The following is a 23,254-nucleotide window of genomic DNA, read 5'->3' as shown; positions in this document are numbered from 1 at the left end:
TCAAGTTATGTAATTACAAATTTTGCTCATTTTTATTCATACGGTCCAATGTTTCCCGTATTCGCAGGTCTGTTTGCCTCTTCAATACCATAAATAGACCGCGGTTATCGACCTAATTGCCGCCATGCCTAGTTGAGCGAATAAAAAATAATCGAATCAAAAATTCTATTTCGGTAGCAATAGACAACAAATCGCAAACGTTTGAGCTATCATTTAACTACCGGCGAAACGAAGGACAGTACGTCAGGAAAAAAATCAATCATCGTTAACTCGCGCCACGCGAAGCCGGTATCCATAATAACGTTACGTCACAATATATGCAGACATTGAAAAGCGAATAAATTTCAAGTTTAAGGTCAAACACATAACACGCGGTGTCAATGAATTAGAACGCAGTTTTGGTATAGGGTTTCGCCCTCGATGTTATTTCCGTGTAAATAATCGCTCCAAAAATTAATCCAAGCGCTTGCCATATATTTTCGTGTTTTATTTTGACACGTTAGAGACGAATTTATCGCCGTCGCGGTCCGATGTGCTCGGATTTGCGTGACCGTTGAGTACGGCGTTCCATGCATCAAAACTACGTTCCGACCGTGCAAGTTTATGCCGGGTTCACACTAATTATGGCACGAGGCGCTCCCAAACGGTAAATGGAGCAGAAATCGATAGTCCGACTCTGTCGTTGCGTTTATCTAATCTTCCAGCGACTTCTCGTGCAGTCTAGTCCGCACGTGGAGGAAATTTACGTCACAATCCTATTTGTGCATATGAGTGTATGTAAACTGCTCCGACAATGGGGGTTTTCGATGGTTCTTTGGAGGGAATAATGCGGTATTTAGTAGGAGACCCGTAAAAAAGCTTCTTTGATGAGATGATTCATGTTAAATGCTCCAATAAAGCGAAACACATTAATTTTTAATTTTTCAGTAAAACTTCCACAGATTTATAATAGTATTTACAAAACTTCTGGATTCCTCCAGTGCCGGCTGTTGCTGATGTTTCGCCAATTAACTTGATGCCTTCTTTAGAGCTTAACTGAAACTACTTTGCATTCTACTCTGAACCTGCTTATGGCAAGTAATCAATTTCTAAGCAAAGAAAAATACGAGAATCCACAGAAATCTGTAAACAACCAAAACACCTTAATCGCGATTCATATCATTACTTTTCACCCTATGATAATTAGTCCTCAGAGACAAATGTTTATGTCCCTCTTTCAGCTCTGCCCTCTCAAAAAGCAAACAAATAAGTTAACAGTACAATACAAACCAGTTTCAGTTAATCTCTGGAGAAGCCAACAGGATGATTATATTCGAGTTCTATTCATCAACAACCGACGCAAGAAGAATCCTGAAGATTTGTGAAATGTACATTAATTTTTATTTAAATTTTAAGAGGTATCTACAAATAGCCGTTTTAGTGCTTATAAATTAGTTTAGTCAAAATTCCAATTCAAAATTTGTCACCAAAAAAAAACGTATATAGTTTTTAAGTTTTTAAAAACAAAATCTGATGGTTACGACAGAGCAATTAAAGATGTTTTTACTGCTTACAATGATAGTAAATAGTCCCCAAATACAAGCTTATTAATATATAAGGTGTATTCGTATCCATCAGAAGCATGCCCGGTGATCGTTCGAGGGTTAGTCGAATTGACGTCGAAACTGTATGCGAACTATCTTGGACTGTCTAAACCGGTCTCTAAGAACAAGTACTGTTCTAGGATTATTTTTGGCGACCATTTTAAATTAGCGTGTGTAAGTCTTTTCGAAAACGTGTTTTGAGTTTTCCTTTTTATTTGTTTGTCCTTGTAGACATCTTATGATAAATATAATATATTTAAATTAAAATCCGTGAATCAACGAGTTCAAATTCTTCGTCATTATTAGAAAATGAGGATTCTGAAGAGGCCGCTTTCGACGTTATTTTAACAGCAAATTTCCAATAAGGATGTAAAATTGATTTGTAAACAATTTTTGTCGCCCCAATTCAAATTCAAAATAAATAATTTGGGTTAAGTCACAAAGCTTTCGAAATGATCCTCAAACTGCCTTTTGCGCTGATAAAAAACATTCCGAGAACTGTTCAACGATAATTCAACTATAGTTAATCACTGTCAGATAACTTTTTTTAGTAACTCCAAATGTTATGCTGCACCATTTAGATTAAAATGATTGCACGACATTTTATAATCTTATGAAATATTGCTTCTACGATTCAGAAATCTTGCACAAAAGAACCTAATAGGCAATTTAACTGTGGAGGAAGTAATATATTTATAATTCTAATTATAAAAATCTGTAACCTTTAGAAAACGTATTACATTAAAAAAAAAGGACAATATTTGGCCAACTTGTTGTTTGTTTGAAATTTGTGTACCATCTAATGACGTGGGTGAACAGATAGGGGTTTTGAGAAGTCCACTTTATAACTGCTAATTTAAAGAAATTGAAAGTATGTACATAATCAAGGTGACATAAATAGTATAAGATGATTTTATCACGTTAATCGAATTCATCATTGTTCAATCATTAAAAAGGATTCACCCCGCACTGTTTCGCTAAATCAGCTGGCCAGTGTATACGCGGCATCAAATCCAATTGCATACTCGACCTTGCACTTGGCAATGAATTGGTTACACGTGCTAAATTTGTTACTATGTTGGATCCTGTATTTGACCTCTATTTATATTTTAAGTAATGTGTATTGTGATTATAGTGTAAAATAGGACAATTTAAACATACTATACGATTAACTGCACGTGTGTATTTGAACATGTGTCGCTTAGTTTATGCAATTTGCATTTCGTGCGTCTCTTATCGTACGTTGATCGGACACGTTTTTATTTTTTCGTTGACGGGAATTATGTGCATCGTGAAACTTTATGACTCATCGCGGATATTCAGCGAGTTATTAAAAGGGATAAATGGACCGAAAATACATTAAATTCATATAAATATTGCAACGGTACCTACAAATGTAATGCACTTAATGAATTATATTGATGCCAACATTGACGTTAGAAATGCAATACTAGATAGCAGTAATTTAAGCGATAATAGATAACCTATTAAAGATAAACGAAACCATGTCTACCTTGGATGACGTCAAATATTTGCTAGATGCAGTACAAGGAGACCCACAGAAATGAGAATTGGGAATACTTGATAAATGAGTGCTCGGGTTGCAGACCTAATTTCGTTTTATAACAATAATAGATTAAGTAACATAAGCTTCATATTTTACATATTTCTTGCACTTATCTCCGAGATGGATATAATAAAAATATTAAACTAAAGCTTTAGGTTCTACATCTTGCATTACATTGTTGTCCGGTAATTATATGCCCGTTAACATAGTGAGATTATAAATTGTTAATTTTCCAAAGAAACTTCCACAGGTCACAGTAATACTTTCTACAAAAATTCTGGATTCCTCCTGCGCCGGTTTTTGCTGAGTCGTACGAAGTACGACTCGGCAAAGACCACCGCAGGAGGAATCCAGAAGTTTTGTAAAAAATATCATAATTTGTTGTTTAGAAAATCCTTATTTCCGAGAACAGTGGGAAGAAGCAAATATAATTCTGCTTCCCAAAGTTAATAAGCCCACAAAGTTCGTTCTCTTGTAATTTTACTCATTGTCCAAAGTGAATCAAACTTTTTAAACTTCAATAATACCACGTCATGCCAGCAGTCGGGCTTTAGCGCTGCACTTCTTATATTGCACCTATTGCGGTTTTGCTGAGTTTTACCATCCCCTTTGATTTTGAATAATCATTATCGATTTTACATTTTATTGGATTTGGTAAAGGTGTTTTGGAGTTACTTTCGTCCAATTTATCTGGAATGAAAAAAAAAGGGTACTATTGTGTGAATGTAGATTTTTTCAAACTTCGAAATTTACTATAAACGATATAAAATATAAAATTGGAAATATCAATTTTGGCCATCTAACCCTTCGTTAAAAAAGTTCTCATCATTATTATAATCCTCGAAAGCACGAAAGATATCTGGAGTAGTTCCGGAGATTTCAGATACGCAAACTTCAAACACGCGAACTTGGGCAAAATAAAATTATCCTTAATATTATTCGAGTATTCACGTACATGTATATGGTTGAAACTGTTTTAAATGAAGATGCGTTTATCGATGGACAAGGTTAAATATTTGAATGCATACACAACAAGAACGACGCACAAAATTTCATTTTCATTTTAAGCACATTAGCGCACGCCACTGCTGCCAACGCCAAGTCAACCATTGTTGTACCTGGTGAGCACTTTATTAGGGGCCTGTACCTTTTCTCAGGAACTACTGATTTTAGAAAAAAAAACTTTATACAAAAGTTTTATGGTATAAATTCAATTTGAAAATTATTTATTGCTTATATATACAGGGTGTCCGATAAGTGCTGAGCCCACATTAGTTATAAAATTTTAAATGCAACACGCTATATATTTTGATATTTTTAGAATACTTGCCAAAAATAAAGGTAATTTCTATATAAACTACTTTTTCGAATTTTGTGTAGTGTAGACAGAAATTGAGGTTATATATTTTTTATGCAAAATTATGTCCTTAGTAAATATGGTCTTCCAGTGCTCGCAGTAATGACTACTTGATCAAATTTTAAACACATTTTTAGAAGACTTAGAAGATTTGTGATGACTAGGTATTTTACAATTATACAAGGTGTCTTAAATTAAAAGAAATTTTTTTAAAATTTGAACCTGCAGTATTCATTTTTTTTAATGAGACGCCCATGTTTTCGATATTTTTTCTCAATATATATATATATATATATATATATATATATATATATATATATATATATAGTAACTGCAACAATTAATGTAAAAACTAAGGTAAAACAAAACCAGGGTAAACAGTACGTTTCATAATAATATTATTTTGCCCTTTGAAAAAATAGGAGTTTTTTTACTATTAATGAAAACTTTATTTTAGTATGCGAAATCTTAATACATTGTCCCATCATTCGTTGAAACAATCCTTAAAATTGAGTTTTATTGAGTTGATTCCTAAAAAATTTCGAAAATCATTAGATTTAGGTATGGGACATATTGATTATGTATAATTATATTTTTGAAAAAGGGAGCTAAAAATTGTGTTTTTAAATTTCCGGGACGTTCTCCTGTTTGATGGATAGGAACAATGTAACATGTTTTCCAGTGCCAAGAATTCTAAAAATATCAAAATATATAGTGTGTCCCATTTAAAATTTTGAAACAAATAACGGTACAGCACTTATAGGAAACCCTGTATATATAAATAACAAATAATTTTAAAATTGAAATTAAACCATAAAACTCTTGTATAATTTTTTTTTCTAAAATCAGTAGTTCCTGAGAAAATGTACAGGCCCCTAATAAATTGCCTATACTACCTGTACCATATGTTATTAAAGAGAAACGTTAAAAGCCACACGCTATATTATACTTTAATAGAATTATTATTATCTACGGAAAAAAGGAAAGCAAATAGAATTTACTTGCCACGTCTAGTTATTTGACTGCGTGTTTTCTAACAAAGTGTTACAAATTTCTTTACGACATCCAACTCCGCAAAATTGGAACGCGTTCATGAACGTTGGATATTTGAGTTTTTACTAATTTTGTTAATATCGTTGTTTGGCGAAGGATTAGGTAAACTAGCGATATATAAACCCATATCCAAAATTCTAGGACGTTTAGAGCCCTAATCTATTAATAAAATAGCTTCGAAATGGGTTTGTCTATACGGTCACCATGTTTCGATAGCCCGGGCCCAAACACCTTGTAGAGCAGGATTTAAGCATAACATATTATGTATTAACTTGAAAAAATATGTTGGCGCTTAATTAAACAAAAAACTTTGTGCTGTGTTCTGGAAATGAATGCGAAACAGGTAGGCATATGTAGTGACTAAGGTGATAAAGGTCAATTTATAGCAAATATCCAATTGTTTACAAAGGAACAGGTTACAAGAAGTCAATGAGAATTAAGCCGATCAATCAACATTAAAAATTATTTAAGCAGAATATTCAATGAATTCTTTATTGTACAGGGTGGCCTAAATTAGGCATTGATGATGTCGTAAACCCTAAGAGATAAAGAAAGCGTTATATAGCAAAGTTACCGAATGTAAAAGGATTAAAATATAACTTTAAGATACGAGAGGGTATTTGTTACCATGCAGAATACTAGCTTATACCAAATCGACCGTAAATTAAATACAGACCAAAGATATTAACACTAATGACAATCCGTATCACTGTAATAAATATTGATAATGTGTCAGGTCCAAACGGTTCCAAACGTCAGTATTATCATCAACTTTATCACAAATCATGATATTTAACAGGTAAATACCATTTTAATAATATATATTTATAAAGTATTTATTAGAAAAACTGCCAAGCTAAAAAATATCACTGAATTAAAAAAAAAACATTTTTGGTCTGCCCCCGATTAAACTAATGTATAGACGTTGGTTTTGTTTTTTATGCTCAAAAGGTATAACAGTTAATACGTTTTTAAAAGGGCGTTCCATTTGAAAAAACCCTGTAAATCTTATAAAAAAATGTTCAAAAATTATTTTACTTGAATAGGCATGTTTTTGTATTTAATTTAATTCTAGATTTTGTTTTTATAATTTATATTGTTTAATAATGCACGTGAATATCAGTTTTAAGTTATTACTCATTTTCTTTGTGTCATTTGACACAATTATACACTCTAATATCCGTTCGTAATGTTCTTGATCACGATGTCTAAATCAAAAAACGAGTTTTTTTTCGCTTTTTGTCTCCGGCGAATGCCGGCCGGCCGGGCCTGCCGTTTTGTCCGTTCTTGTAAATCGACGAAATAAATTTGCGTCCCTAAAAATGCCAAAACACAAAATAAAAGATAGTGAAAAAAAGTGGGAATTGAAACGACTTCAGAAAATTCAGAGTGAACTGCAATGCTTGGAATCCAGCGATCCGACGAGTGTGCCCTTATCTAGTGCGACATCAGGTAACTTACCTAATACAAAGCAGCACTTACTTTTTAGGAATCCGCAAATTATTAGTTATTGCTAGCCTTATGTTGATACAGAAGAGTGAAGTCACTCGATTGCAACAATACTCTCCCGGATCATGCGAACCACGCCAAACGGTAACACACGTTACCATTTTATATCGTTGTTGTCAACGAAGGAGAGGGAAATCACATGATTTCAACGATGCTCTCCGGGATAATGCGATCCACGCCATACGGTAACACTTGTTACTTTTTTATATCGTTGTTATCAACGAAGGAGAGTGAACTCGGTCGATTTCAACAATGCTCTCTGGGATCATGCGATCCACGGCATACGGTAACACTCGTTACCATTTGGTACCGTTGTTTTCAGCGAAGGAGAGTGAAATAACTCGATTTCAACAATACTCTTCGGAATCATGCTAACCACGCATGCGGTAACAGTCGTTACCTCTTTACATTGATGATATCGACAAAAGAGAGTAAATCATTTGATTTCAATATTCCTCGGGATTATGTGATCCAGACAAACGGTAACACGCGTTACCCTTTTATATCGACGTTATCAACAAAGCAAGGTCACGTAGTCGTTGCAAGTTTGATTGGCGGAGCCAACTACTGGGTTCGCCCCTAATCCTAAACAGCTCCGTGGAAGGTCCCCCGACCCCGGGTAGAGAGTACCGCCGGATGTTTCCGATTAGCATCGCCCCGCGCCCAATCATCGTGAGGGTTATGGTATCGGGTAGGTTTGGTGTGTTCGTCACAGCAAAACGGCGGTAACAAAACGAGAACCACTCTGGAGGACCACTTTAAAAAAGGAGGGAAGAAAGACCACCATTCAGAAGAGGGAAGCAGTCAGCTTACAAGAAACACTGTTACCACCAGGAAATAGGCTGCTTGAACAAAATAAATTTTTAGATGCGTGGGTAGCGATAACCAGTGACCTAATTCTTCTGAACCCTTTCATAGAAAGTCAAAACAATTGTGTACACCTAAGTCAGTATCTGCTCTTCTTAGAAAATTAAGTATCCCTTCGTTGCTTACCTAGGAATATTCTGATTGTGAACTTAAACAAATCTCAATGACAAAAAAAAAGTTTAAAGTTCACAACGGATCCACAAAATATTACCATAGCTACACCCTGATTGCGCCAAATTACCCAAAACAGTAAAAACGGATGAACAGTTCTTCCGAAAGGACTTGCATAACATTTTCAAAAACAACAAAGCACTAAAGAAGTCAAGTATAGACCGAAAAAAAAACTTTCGTCAAATCGGTGGTCGGGTACACAGCAAGGAGCCCACCCGTTTTTAATTTACAAGCGATTTTTTGTCAAATAAATAGTCAAAAACTTTCGGGGAACATTCGTAGCCAATCAAACAGGTAGCATGCGTTACTGTTTGGACGCCCGCGCAAATTATTTTTTGAAATATTTGCATATCCATTTACTTATTTCAATATTATTTTACTATCAAAGCCCTTTTCTTCGGAAATAGAAGTACTTTCAGCTAATGAGGACTATAGGCAACAAGCAGATTAGGCTGATTTTGAAATAGTTTTGCGTTGAAGTGCAATATTAAAAAATGGCTTGACAAGCACTCAAAAAATGAAATAACAGGAAAATTCAAAATTCCCATTTATTCATCCAAAATCAAACAAACAAACATACACATAGTTAGTCCGTGATCTCTCGGGGCTGTAATTGGTCAAAAATTAGAAGTGACAGAACAAGCAACTAATACCAACATATTGAGGATATTTACAAATATTTACAATTCGTTCTCTGTAGACAAAAACACAAAACCAAAGTGCTTCAGAGCAACAACAATGTATAAACTTACTGAGCTTCTCACTAAACACTGAATAATGAAAATCACGTTAGCCAAAGGGAAAATTCTCAATATATTGTCAGGAACTTCAGCAGTTTAAAAGGGAAAAGCCACTGTACAGTAGCTTCATGTCCTGCTACCAAATATGACTTCGCTCACTTGAAAGATTTTGGAAGAATCAAATAATCAATAATTCATAAATAATCTCAAAATTATAATCTCAGAAGGAAGATCCTCAATAAACTAACATCTTCTCTTAGTGGGAAAATAATATTTGAAAAGGTCAGAACGAAAATTACAAAAAATTAGTTCTAGAAATTTTCTCAAACGCGTCTCCGTCTGATGTTGGTGCCTTTTGTGGGGGCAGGACTTCTCATGGTTTCTAGGATCGAAGAGAAACGCTAATTCACATTAACTTTTTGGAAATAAAAGTGTAGACGGCCTGTGCAACTTCTAACCGACGCGGCGAATACAATATTCCATCAGCCACATTACCTATGTTACAGAATGTTTAGTAAGAAACTATAGGTGAGCGCATCAAGGGCGCGGCAGTTACGTTGGTTGTATTTTTTAAATATCAATCAATATACATTGTGTTAGCGTTAGTTTCAATGCCTTAAAGTCATTGACGAAAGATGAAAATAATATTCGCATTTTGTTCAGAACAGATAATCGCACTGCAAAATCTCGTATCAATCGAGGAGGCAGCATAAAATTTCAACACTTAAACGATGTAATAAAACAACTCTGGGAATGGTGCGAAAACAAAAATTAAAGCGGACAAAGACCCTAGATCAGTGGTCGCCAACCTCTTTAATGTGTTGAGCTACCAGTGAGCTACCCCTATGATCTACCTATGACAATTAGATTTTTTGTGGAATTTTGAAAGTTCTCTGATTTTTGCAGTTTGTATTTTTAAAATTGAAATCGTTGTGAGAGCTACCAGAATTTCATTCGCGAGCTACCGGTAGCTCGCTATCGACAGATTGGCGACCGCTGGTCCAGATCGTTATCACTCGATACTGAATACGAACCGAAATAAGGAATACTAAAAAATTCGGAATTCCCGAAGTAGAGCTATTCGCTACACGAATAAGTAAGTGGAAAAGGTATATTTCCTGCCTTCCCGATCCAAATTCTTTGGCAGTAGATCCTTTCACTATTCGGTGGAACAAATATTACTTTTACGCCTTCCTACCTTTTTCCTTGCGCTACTCAAAGGTTGGATAAATCTATTCAAGACAAAACGCTTGGTATTGTAGTTGTACCGAATTGGCATTCTCAACCGTGGTACCCTATTTTTAAAAGACTGTTGCCAGAAAATCTCATCCTTTTCGAACCTAATTTCAATCTAATACTATCCCCCTTCGGAACCAGGCACCCACTAGCTAGGGAACTTTTCCTAGTGGCAGCTCTCCAATGAAGAAAGGTACGCTGGAGACGGGAATATCAACCATTGTCAAGTCGCTAGTAGAAGTCCTTCTTAATCAGTTGTGTCAAAAAATATTGGACTCATCAAAAACACAACACAGACCAGCTCTCTTATAACATAGGTAACTGTCTAGAGTTTTTGAAATGTGCATTGGGTAGGGGGACATCTTCTGTTACCAACTCCTACCGCCTCTGAACTTAATCTTTTCTCCCAACGAGGATGATAGAAAAATCATTAACAGATTTTCAAAAGAAGTTGCTAACATAAGAGCTCCAGAGCCTAAATACGCTATTACGTGGAATCTGGACCCGGTGCTGGCGGTTTTAAAAACTTGGTATCCATTGGATTCTCCAAATTTAGAACAGTTAACGTACAAACTAGTCTTTTTACTGTCAATCTCATCAGCAAGTAGAGTACAAACCGTGGACGGGAAAATAGAAATTTGAATTAAAAGATTAATCGACTTACCTGGAAGATTAATATTAATTTTCCGAGCTTGTCCGTAGATACAATTAAAAACCCACCCTTCACCCAGTGATACCCCCTAGGCGATTTTGATTCAAAACGGAGTGATTCGCAGGCCCGGCCAGCCGGCGTTCGGCGGAGACAAACAGCGAAAAAAACTAGTTTTTTGCTTTAAACGTCGTGATCAAGAATATGATTTACGGATACTACAGTGTGTAATTGTATCTACGTACAAGCTCGGAAAATTAATATTAATCTTCCAGGTAAGTCGATTAATCTTTTAATTTTAGCATTTTTATTAACTGACCGTGTTGGGTTCAACCGAAACTGGCCCACATGGCATGATTAGACTTTTAGGCACATACATATAAGGGGCCTGATTAATAATCTAAGGTGGTGAGTAAATAGTGCAAGTGTAATAATTTATTAAATTTAATTACAGTTGACATTATATAATATCTCTCAAAGAAACGTCCACAGGCTGATGTAATACTTTTTATAAAACCTCTGGATTCCTCCTGCGTCGGTTTTTGTTGAGTCGAATTAGCTAACGTTTCGCCAATCATTCTGTCGGCTTCTTCAGAGCTTGACTCAAACTCAGTTAGCTAGTTCGACCCAACAAACAACAACAAAAACCGACGCAGGAGGAATCCAGAAGTTTTATAAAAAGTATTATATAATATCTTTAATCTTTAATATCTTTATTGTGTTTTTATCACTTTGGTTAAGTTTTCCCTACGTATGAAAAAAGAAAAGATGGTGAAACTACGTGAAGATAAATATTAAAAAAAATCAATGGTATGCTTTTAACTAACCACCGTATCAACATGGTACGGTTGTCCTTTTTTCACGAGCTTCAAAAGCTGTTGGTTTTAATGACAAAATGCCCGCACACGATCAAGCTATAAAATATTAGCAATTCTTGCTTTTTTATGATACATTCGCTATCTTAATTTGTATTCAGTTCAACCGTGCTAAATTCGCTTATCGATTCCTATTATAATTGATTAAGAAAATTATTTATTTGTTCATGCAATGATAAAGTAGTAAATTGTTCCTTAATTGTATGGCCTTTGATCAAAAAGACATTTAATGTTAATTCAATAATTACATTCCCTTAAATTAAGTTTAATTAAAAATTATTCTTCAAATGTTAAAGTATTCTACGAACTACACATTTAGCAATTTGTTTCAGACAATTCATTAACGATTTTCTCTATTGATTCATTTGCATCAACTTAGAACACGAGACTTGAACCCCCCATCCCCCCTTTAAACTTCGGAAAACTATTCTTAGTAGGTAAATTAGCAGTGAATTGAAAACAAAACCTTACTTCTTGAATATTATTTTGTATTATTTTAGGGTGATAACAATAACTTTCGGGAAACCATGAGCTACACTTTTAAAGAGTTAGAAAAATTTTAAACATTGATAAATTGCTAATATGTGCAACATTATTTTCACATATTGAGAAAACACATTTTTCTAATGGTACTCATCTTACTATCCGATACTTTTATAATCTTTTCCAGACACTTGTTTATTAAACAATCGCTTAGCAAGTGTCAAATCAAATTGGTGATAATACAGCATTTAAACCTAAGTACCCTTCCTAACTTTTGTTGTTAACTTATATATATCATCATATATATCACCTACAGGGCGAGGTCCGACCTAATTAAATTTTGGAGAGAAACATTGGAAAGACTTGCAAAGAAATTCTATGCTCTTAATTCAAATGCAAATTATTTCTTAGAAAATCATTATACGAAATTTATTTTCATTAAAACATAACTCGAACGTAACCCATTTAATAAATAAATATGTCACGAAATGTATTTAATTTATTTACATTTTATCCGTCGGCAACAAACTGTGTTAAAAATGAAAACTATTTTCCAGAAAGACATTAAGATAATTTTACGCGTAAAATTTAACTGCGGTAATTATCGGTTAAGAATTCGATGGCTTTTTGACCTTTTGCATAAAAGTGGAACATTTTTATACGGCTTTGATCTGTTTATTTAACCGTTCGTTATCTGCTATTCTACTTAACTCCTCATTTATCTACTATCAATTGTAAAACTGTTTAAGGAAGTCAATTCACGGTACATCCAATGACGGGCGAGTAGAACGAAAAACAGAACCACTGCACTTATAATAATAATAACAATATTTTTACAAAGAAGTGGAAACGACTTGCGACTACATTCTGGAACTAAACTCATTTAATTTAAAAAAGCATTTCTACTAAGTAAATCGATACGTGTCAGAGACTTTCATTTTAATATTTCAGTCTTAGTCAGTCTTAGGCAGATCGTTGAGATTATAATTTCTATGAGTTAAAAATTGCTTGTGGTACTCATGTTTTTTAAAATTAGGGAGATCTATGTCCGCCCTACGGAAGTATTTAGAAGTGAAATAATATATTTTCTGGTGTTTTGCAAAAATGTACCCAAAATGTAGAAAAGTATAGTTTGCAATTCTTTGCTTAAGTGGCGTCTGGGAAACTTGTGGCATAATTAATTTAATAATTTATTAAACCCTCGAGCCGCGCGTTCCTAAACAAACTCGTGACAAAATGTCGTTTATAAAACTTGCATAATAGCGGGCGGTTGATGGTCGACGTAGGTTAGTTAGCCCTTTACGTAGAACGGAAAATTGATTTTTCTTTTATTTTGGGTACTTGGAAGGGCCGAGTCGACACTATCGTACTTGCAACATTGCCGCTCCTAACGAAATTAACCTATATTTTATTAAATTGGTAGATCTTGCTCCTTTCTTTTGATTATTTTTGCCTAATATTTTATATTATACATATCTAGTGAGGTTTTCAACATTATTCTTTTACTATTTTTTTTCTCCAAAATATAAATGCCACTAACTTAGGTACTATTGTGAACCTACAGAAAGCTGAAATTTTTGGTTCCAGATAAATTCAATTCATAGTGTACAGGATAGTTTAAATTTAATGGTTCTGTCATACTTTTTGCAAAATTTCTGGAGTCAGTTGTTGTTGAGTCGAACTTGCTAACATTTCGCCAATTATCCTGTTGGCCAAATGTATCCACTGCTGGCAAAATATAAATGAAGAAAATTTTCTGTAAAAACTAATAAAACAATTTTTTATTATTCAATATATACATTTATACATTTGTATAAAAGTTTATTTTAACTTACAGAAAATTCAAAAATGCCCTTGCACACTAGCTGCTTCAAAATAATTGTCACGCAACGTGGGATGTAGACCTCGGAAATCATTGATATATGTGTCACACATACAATTGTCAGTAAGCCAAAACCGTGCATATTATAAGTGTATGTTGCAAAAATTATTTCAGTGAATGGCTTTGTTTCCTCATGCCATGAACTTTCTGTGCAGGTACTCAGAGAATTGTATATCACTCCAATGTGCGGAAAATCCCGCTTTTGACTACACAACTTTTTTCTTTCAAATAATTCATGTTTCATATTAATAATAAATTTTCCATATGCTCATTCTTTCGTGCTAAATTAACCATAAATTCAGAACAAAAAGAACGAGGTATACATTTAATCGTGTTTCTATAACCCATAAGTATAAACTTCAAATTAGAACCTTGCATAGAACAAGCAATGATTTCATTATTCTCATTACGGCGATATTCTTTAAACTCCATAAGAGTTTGTTTTATAGAAAAATTTTAAATATATGACAATCGTCAGACTAAAATTTTATATTTTCAATTTTGAAAATTCCATGGTAGGTTTGTTCAGGTCTCCCTATACATAATTCGATTAGTTTCCGAGCAATATTATTTCAACAGTGAACGCTTGTATAATAAATGGAAACTAGAGAATGATACTTTCCAAATGATTTTGGGAACTTATCGAAGGTTTTCCAACTTCGGTGCAATCACATGTATAGTGCTAATACACCCGGGAAAAACCAGATAAGTTACGAATAAGCATCAAATACTTACTCAGCTGCGAGTATACAAATGTTCTTTCTTCATAATCGACGAGAAAAAAATGAAAAATCGCGGCATTTAAAGCGACGAATAAATATATATAGAAAATTACAAACACTAACAAAGCTTAAAATTAATCGCGTTTTGTTCTTTAATCCTTAGACGAGTCTTCTTTCTTCGTACAAGTGGCTTAAATGTAATAATACTTAAGGTAATTGCGCGGTTTTTGGTAAGGTTAACTAATAACTTGACTGGAAGGGATTAGATCAGCAGGTTGCACTTAAACTGTAGATTAACGGCCTTGAACGAGGTTTCGGAATATCCACTGATTCTTCGATCTTGACTCTTCGTATCTAGATGTGTGGGAAAAAATCAATTGTTACTAATTAGCAATAAAAGGAGATATTCGTTAGCCGTGAATTTAAAAAAAAAAGATCAACATATGAGGAGTTTAAATTTAACTTAAAAAGATATGTTAATTTTTTAATCATCCATACTGACGGGTCGTGTGTCGTAGCTCGCCGCCATCGTACATGTTTAAGTTGTGCATTCTTGAGTATTCGTTCACCACCCGTTTGCCTAAATTAGTAAATAATATCATGTAATAATATTATGTATATAGGAGAAAACTGTTGATGCTGATATCTCAGTATATAAATCCAAGCTCATTTTAATACAGATTCTCCAGAAATTGTATCACCGTTAGCGTTATATACAACTATTGCCAATTTTGTAGTTGCAGAAGAAGGCTAATGACTAGCCGTAAAATAAATTGGGTGCCCAACTAACTAACTTAAAGCTAACTACGTAAAGCCAATTAACGAAACACGAAAATGAACTATATTCTCTGATATCCGGAGATGTAAAGCGTGGCCTGGTTTAATTAATGAAACAACAATTATGGGTGTGTGCTTTTGTCTTAACCCAATTCCTAGCTCTTTGCCTGCAGTCTTTTATGCGAGAACTTCACCGGTCTAAAATTAATATTAATATCGAAGAAAGATTGATGACTGGCTGTAATAGGCCAATTTTTATTAGTCGTTCAATTAGGTCAGAAGGACTCTCGCAGAGGGCAACAGTAATTATACAGATTAGAATTGGAAGCATTCGTCAACTATTAGAACAAGTTAAAACAAATCGCCAATACTCGAAGAGAGCTGATTTCACAAAGCTAAAGATTCAAACAACTCACAAGTCAAAACTACTTATTCTCTCATGTTTTGCACACACGGACCACCATCAGACAAACAAATACGTCAACTCAACGCACATAGACACCAATTTTTCTATGAATCTTTATAGTTTCATTCGAACAAGAACGAAAATCATCAGAATATCACAACCACTCTAAAGACTAAAATGCTTATCTCGATTATCTCATTAAAATCTGGTCCTGCGTAAGTCTAAATCACGATTGTTGCAAAAACACCAAGGAATCCTAAATCCGGGAGACTCCACCCAATAGAGGAAAAAAAAATAGAGAAATTATTATCATTCATTTATATATCTATTCCATTCGATTTTCAAGAGAATATTAGACCCACGTCTCAGGCACTGACCCATAGCAAAAGTGAGTGTAAGTTTGTACGGCCTTCTATATACGAGCGAAGCTAAAAAATAAAATGCCAAATGGTCATTTCAAATTGAAAGAGCCTCTTTTAAAAATGACGTGTCTGGATAAGTCATTATTCTTGGAAACATAATTTATGTATTGCCCAAAAATTAGTAAACACTATATTTATTGCGTCAGGCATAAAAGAAATTCAGATTAATCAACCCAAGTTTTTATTTAGTTTTATATTAATTATAGGTTTTATATCATCCATCAAGAATCGAAAGCGGCTAACGAAGCAAATAGCAATGGCAAATTAATGAATACACTAAAGTTCGAAATATTATCAATTTTTAAATGTATTTTCGTTTTAGGATTCATCTACTGAGAATCAATGCATCCACGAAGGTTTTATAAACTAAAAACTTAATACATATTCAAATGCTGCAAAGGCGAAGATTATATTTACAACTAAATAACTAACACAGCAGTTTTACTGTAAGACGAAGAATCATTTTCCTTACAGATTTTTATTGCAAATGGATATTTTCGCAAGCGTTAAAGAATGCCTAATTAGAAATTATATTTGAAACATTTCTTTATGCAGATAACGAAAACGCAAACTCAATTACATCTCCAGCCAAGAGGGGCGACAAGTGGGACACTGTCGTGATTTATGTGACTTATGTCAAAGATTTTCGCGTTGGTATGGGCTATGCAAACAGTAAGCAAAATCTAGGGAATGATAGAAGTTGCACCAATGAAGAATTAGCCCAAATTTATAAACATAAAAAATTTACTGGCAATAGTAACAACATTTTTAACATTAAATATGCACGAATTATCAAAACGGAAATTATATAGATCCCAACTCGTTATCTCGCGCTACAGGATATTTTTTCCTAGGTTACATTCGTTTTTCTTTAATAAAAAGATTAGTGTGTTTCTATTTGATTGCCCTTATTATACTTACACAGGTAAAACGTACTTTTTGTAATTTTAGTCAAAATATTGTGGTTGAAACAGTTTAATATGATCAGTTGAAATGTAAAAACTGTAATAATAGTAATAAAGTTACATGTACAAAATATTTTTTTATCACCTGCCCCTTCGCTAATCCCTAATTAAAAAATTATGAAGCCCCGCACATTTAATATACGGGGTGGTCCACTGTGAATAATAATCGACAATATAGAAATAATTGGAATACAAAGTTTAGGGGTTGATATTACTTTTTGTTTCAGTTATTATTTTGAAAGGAATGGATATTTTACTGATAACATATGCATAATATACTATTTCAAACACGAAATCTACAACATGATGTTTTTCCGCTTTTGTTCCTTCTCACTTCTTTAAAATTTGGCTTAAGCAAGGGTACGATAATTCTTTAAATGAGATATTGTGAATTTGAGATCTCTTTATTAATTGTGTATTAGTATCATTTAAATAATTATTGAAGAAAAACTTTTCAAGGAATTAACATGAATTTAGACGTTTAGATGTGACAATGCTATTTAAGTGACGTGCCAAAGTACCTTCTGCATTGTACAAGATGATTAGATAATGCAATGTAAAACCGATGCAAAAAAATCATTCCGCTTTGACGTTTCTATTTAAGCATTCTTAATCGCTGATTTTGAAATTATATGAAATAAACGTATAGAATTTATGGTAGATGAAGCTCCCATTTGTTCCGCAATTTGAAGGTTAAACGTGACAACAGAACTGCGTGTTGTTTAATTTAATAAGACAGCGCCACCTACTACCAAGTATCAAGTGGCGAAATGTGTAAATAAAGTGTTCTTTATCACATGTGATAAATGAGACAATAATAATAGTTTATCACAAGTTGTTACTAAGATTATTATTAGGTTGCTGCGAACTTGTATTTTATCGAATAATAGCAAACTCGAGTTCTCGTCGGGATGAAAACGTGGGACGAGGTAATGCAGTAGCATTGATAGTTATTGTATTCATCAATTACGTACGTATATTAATTGTATTTGTTGTTAATAATGGCTTTATATCCTGACCAAATGTGTAGATAGGTAGGTACACAAAGAGTGAAAAAGACTATCTTGCATTGATTGAAATATTATCAATAACTCATTGACATGCTTCCTTTTCAATGGATGCTTGACATCGTAATCGTTCATTTCATAAAAAATAGCATTGAAATGGCCAAATTTTTACCAGTGCCATTATTAAGTATATTAAATAGAAAAAATATAAGTTCACAGCATCGTGTCCAATTACTATTATAATGAAACAATTAAACCTATAACACCAGAGCTTACCAAACAATCAGTTGTGTAGTCGGTTCGTTTATTCCCGTATCTAATATAACGAAATTTAAAAAAATATTTATTCGTGTCTCTAAATGAGTGGGTAGTGAATGTTATAGTTTTCAAATTCTCATTACCGTTTTTGAAAAGTAATAAATTCAAATTCTTATTTATACTACTGAATAACAAACCTTAATTGAAATTGGAAACTAGATAGCTGACAATTTTTTTGTATACTTATTAAATTTTCTGTCACTAAATTTTGTATTCAGAAATTAGTTCCTCAAAATTAGTTTTGGAAATTTTCATGAGAATTCCTTAACTTGCCAAAGAAGGTTTTATGTGTATTTTCATAGGCACTAAATAAATGCGCGAGTCATAATAACTATGTTAAATAAAGTTAAGGATTGGGGAGTCCATTCTTTTTTTAATAGTTTTTTTTACATTAATACTTTACATTAGTACTATTCCGTTTCCTGCCTCAACAAAACAATAAAAATATCGGCAATATCCTACATAACAAAGGCTCGGGTTATTCAAACTTAGTTCCAGAAAAAAATAAAAAATAATTATCTAATTAGCTAAATGTGTTGAGGGAGATGGTCTCACGATTTTGAGAAACATTCAATTAAGCTTTGGTGACCACGCTTGTATTCAATTCTAGAACATTTTATCCCGAAATAACATTAAGAACCTAGAGACATAATTAGCTGATTGTTTGTTAACCTGTGGTATTCCGAGAAACTGCACTGCACTAATATCCCAATTTTACAATTAACACCTACACATTAATATTGTTTCAGAAATAAACATCTGTATATTGTAAGTAAATAAATACATCCAAATTCTAATACGAACCGAAAATGTATTTAAAGATTTAAAAATTTAAGATAAGTTTATAATAATGACACTTACCTTCATCTATCCTCCTTGACGCCTCCTCAAGATCTGCTCGTGCGTCCTTCAGGATGGCGTACATCAGGGGCATCATCTCCCATGGATAGTTGAACTTCTCTAGAAGTTTCTGGCAATCTTCCAGCAAATCACCAAAATGTGCTGCAAAGAAAAATGTTCAATGAATGAATATAATTCTAAAATGATTTTTTTACATTATCTGGTCTAAAATGCCCACATATCAAGCACATATCAAGCGTGCAGAAAGTGTTAATTTCCAATCAAAAGAGGTGCTGCAAACATGTTGGAAATAGGCATCACGGCAGTTGGAACAAAATTTTTGTCCACTTTTTAAAACATATTACATTAGAAAGATATTTTTCTTGGTAATATCTACGTTTTTAAAATTTTTAGGTATTGTCTCTAAATATCAGCGTCAACTTCCAGTGTGAGAAATGTTGAAATCCCCAAAGATTTTCAACTAGATGTGGCACTGTATAATCTCGAATATTTGTTTTGCACGATAGAATGATATATATATATATATATATATATATATATATATATATATATATATATATATATATATATATATATATATATATATATATATATATATATATATATATATATATATATATATATATATATATATATATATATATATATATATAAGTAATGTACTTACTTATGCTTCTAGAATGATAAGTAAACATTCGAAAATTATCCATTTGAAACACCAATTTACAGAACTAATAAACACTTGCAATTATATTGAAATATTGACATTAAATTTACAATTTTTACAAATGGGGACATACCCTGGTAAATCACTGCTGAAAAAAAAGATCCTTTATGTTTGTGTCATCCGACGAAGAATTTCGAAAATTTTCATTTAGATGTTTTTTTTTTGGTTCTTTTTTATTACTTTGTGGTTGGCTGCTCATTTGAGATATATTTGATGTTTTCTGGGGAGTATCAAATCATAAGATTCTAATGAAAAGTCGAGAAATCATTTTTACTAAGGGAATCGCGGTTTTCAAAGTGTAATTTATTTTTTAAAAAAAAAAGAGTGGTGTATTTTTTATAAATATATACAGTACCGTGCTTACCCCAACACTACTGGCGTCGGCGTAGCCATAAGGCAAATGAAAAGACTGTTTCTATGCTTTGTGGGCCTCTACCAAACAGTCCACCAAATATCAAAAGTGATTGACGACCTATACATTGATATAAATTGTTTTAATCGATCGTTATCGATGATCGATGAAAGACTTCCTGGTTGTGATTTTAGTTTGTCATCGCGGCTCACAAAATAACCAAGAAAGGAAAATAAAAATTGTTTTCTATGTAAATATGGCAAAAGATGCATTTTTTGCACACCATTTTTTTAAAGGCCGAATTATGTTCTGTTTCTTAACGGGAGAGAGTTGTAAAATGATAATTTATCAATTAACAGGGAGGACAACTTAAAGGGTGTATCGTAAAGTTCAGATAATGCATGCAATAGATAGATACATAATGTGGCAGCGGCGTTAATATTTATATTATTATATAATTGAGATATTAATAATTCTAAGATCAAGTAAATGTAGATCTCTATCGCCTAAAGTTTTTGAAAAAAATGCATTAATACTGTTTTTTTATATTTATATACATAATTAATCAGATGGATGAGTTAATAATTATCTATCACTATTTCCTGATGATACAGCTGTGGTTTCCTGCGGTGCCGACATGGAGGATCTAAAGGCTCTAATGAGGCGATGGCAGATATTGTTGATTATAAGAGTAACAGAAATAGTCTTATACTAAATCATGATAAAATTGAATTGATCCATTTCTCACTAAGAGACATAGATAAGAGCATCTTATTTAAGTGTAATAACAAAACGATCGAAGAGAGGCGGGTTGTGAAATTTATGGGAATTTATTTCGATTCTGGGCTTTCTTGGTTTCATCAGGTAGACTATATTCTCAAAAAATTATTCACACACTGTTTTCTCATTTGGCAACTTAGAAGTATGGTCGATTATAGTCTTTTATTGCTATATTATTATCCGAATATTCAGTCCTGTTTAAATTATACTATTACTGCTTGGGGTAATTGCTCCCGATCGCATGAAATATTTTTGTTCCAAAAAAGGATTATTCGCACAATGCACTTTAAACCGAAACATTATTCCTGCAGAAATATATTTATTGAAACGCAAATTTTGACTTTTCCCAGTCTATAGATATTGAATTCGGTAACGATCGTTAGTTTTGGTTAGTTAGTTAGGTTAAATCTAATTATAATGAGTATATATGTACCCGTGCAATCAACGAACATTATAGTTTTAGACAAAATTATAACCTAGATATTCCAAAACATAAATTAAGTTCGATTGCTTATCCAGAAGGAATTTATTATTATTATTATAATTAAATAAAATTTGATGTCACTAAATAAATCGAAAACACACATCTTCTTGGGTCGGACAATGCGCAAACAATTTCATTGTAGCCTAAATTTAAAAACGCTATCAGAATGTTTTTTTTTAAAAAAACAACTCCCTGGATATTTTTGATAACATCAAAATATTTGATGATGCGAATGGAAATGTTTGTGACTTAATTGTCTATTCGAAAGTGTAATAAAATAAAGCGTGTTGTATTTAAAAAACGGAGTTTTTTTATCATTATTGACGACGATAAATTATTTGCTTCCTTCACCTGGGTATTTCAGTTTTTTTTATAAAACGGTTTATTATGGAAAAGCTGCAAAAGGGTACCGAAAATAGTGCGCTGCCATTAAATCCATAACCGACAAAGCATCCACTTTTATTCGTTAACGTCTCGACCTACAAACCATTCGTTACGGCTCACTTTCACTTCCACCACCACTCTCCCGAAAATCTTCGCCTCAAAACTGATTTATTGTTGCTACAAAACACACCTATTTACGGGATTGGAAGTTCCAAGAGCACGGTAGGGACTATTAATCACATCCTTCTATCTGCGAAACATGTGCCTCATAACGGCATCAGCGGCCAATAGAACAGGGCGACGGTTAAAAAGGTGGAGCCTATGAAAGGCCTGAGTTTACTATTGGCTACGCACAACGCCAGAAATGCAAGTTGAAAGAATAAAAAACAAGCCACTCGCTGGGGGAAACATTTATTATATCGCTGAGTTGAAGAGTTCGTTGACCCTGGATTGTTATTGTTGACGCTACGAGGTGCGTTCGACAATACAGCGCTGATTTATATTAAATGAGACCCGGCAACTTAAATCGCGGCCTGCTTTAAAGAATAGAGAATGCCCTATGCGACTTCGAAGAGACCAAGTTTCATCACTTCAGATATTTTATTTATGGCGTCTTTTTAAAAGGACGATAGTCGTACTACGGAATAAACAAAAATATTTTTTAGCAAAGGAAATCTTAATAAGGATACTTAGTTTTATAATATGGACCGCAAAAGTAGATATTTAAAGCAACCGTTGGCACTTAATACGTATTGTTTTTAATATGACACTGAACCAGGTTTGTTTGTCACGTTGATCTACTAAATGGTCCAGGCTATCAAACCTTTTCCTGCATAGCTATTCGTATCACAACATTTAGAACTCTCTTACTCCTTCTCAATATTATTTTGCCTATTTATCCTTTATATATTTTATTGTAATCTTCTACAGACTCTCATATATTGTAAATCCCTTATTTAGTTGTAAAACAATTCTACGGAAGATATTCTTTTTCCGGACTACCTTCCTCACCTTGGTTAATCGGAATGTTGTGATATTTTGCAATTCAACTCAATAATTGACAACTCAGAAATAAAT

The 23,254-nt window shown here is 33.3% G+C and overlaps 1 protein-coding gene across 6 annotated transcripts in view; it reads right to left on the bottom strand.

Moving 5' to 3' along the window:
- Nucleotides 1–23,254, bottom strand: part of LOC132695699 (protein doublesex) — a 222,805-nt gene that overhangs the window by 63,936 nt on the left and 135,615 nt on the right. For 4 of the 6 annotated variants that reach the window (XR_009617870.1, XR_009617872.1, XM_060660124.1 and 1 more), the window contains exon 2: nt 19,451–19,591. Coding sequence is in view for 3 of the 6 variants with exons in the window: in XM_060660124.1 (XP_060516107.1) it covers nt 19,451–19,591 (141 nt within the window). In the remaining 3 variants the exon portion in view is untranslated. Of the gene's footprint in view, nt 1–13,946; nt 15,049–15,196; nt 15,275–19,450; nt 19,592–23,254 lie in introns of those variants that run through there. The other 2 variants (XR_009617873.1, XM_060660150.1) reach the window with 2 other exon arrangements.

Source organism: Cylas formicarius, unplaced genomic scaffold (genome assembly GCF_029955315.1).
Source record: "Cylas formicarius isolate icCylForm1 unplaced genomic scaffold, icCylForm1.1 PGA_scaffold_10__41_contigs__length_53128322, whole genome shotgun sequence".
Lineage (NCBI taxonomy): Eukaryota > Metazoa > Arthropoda > Insecta > Coleoptera > Brentidae > Cylas > Cylas formicarius.
Note: the sequence above shows the minus strand (reverse complement) of the source record. Positions and strands in the feature narration are given on the sequence as shown.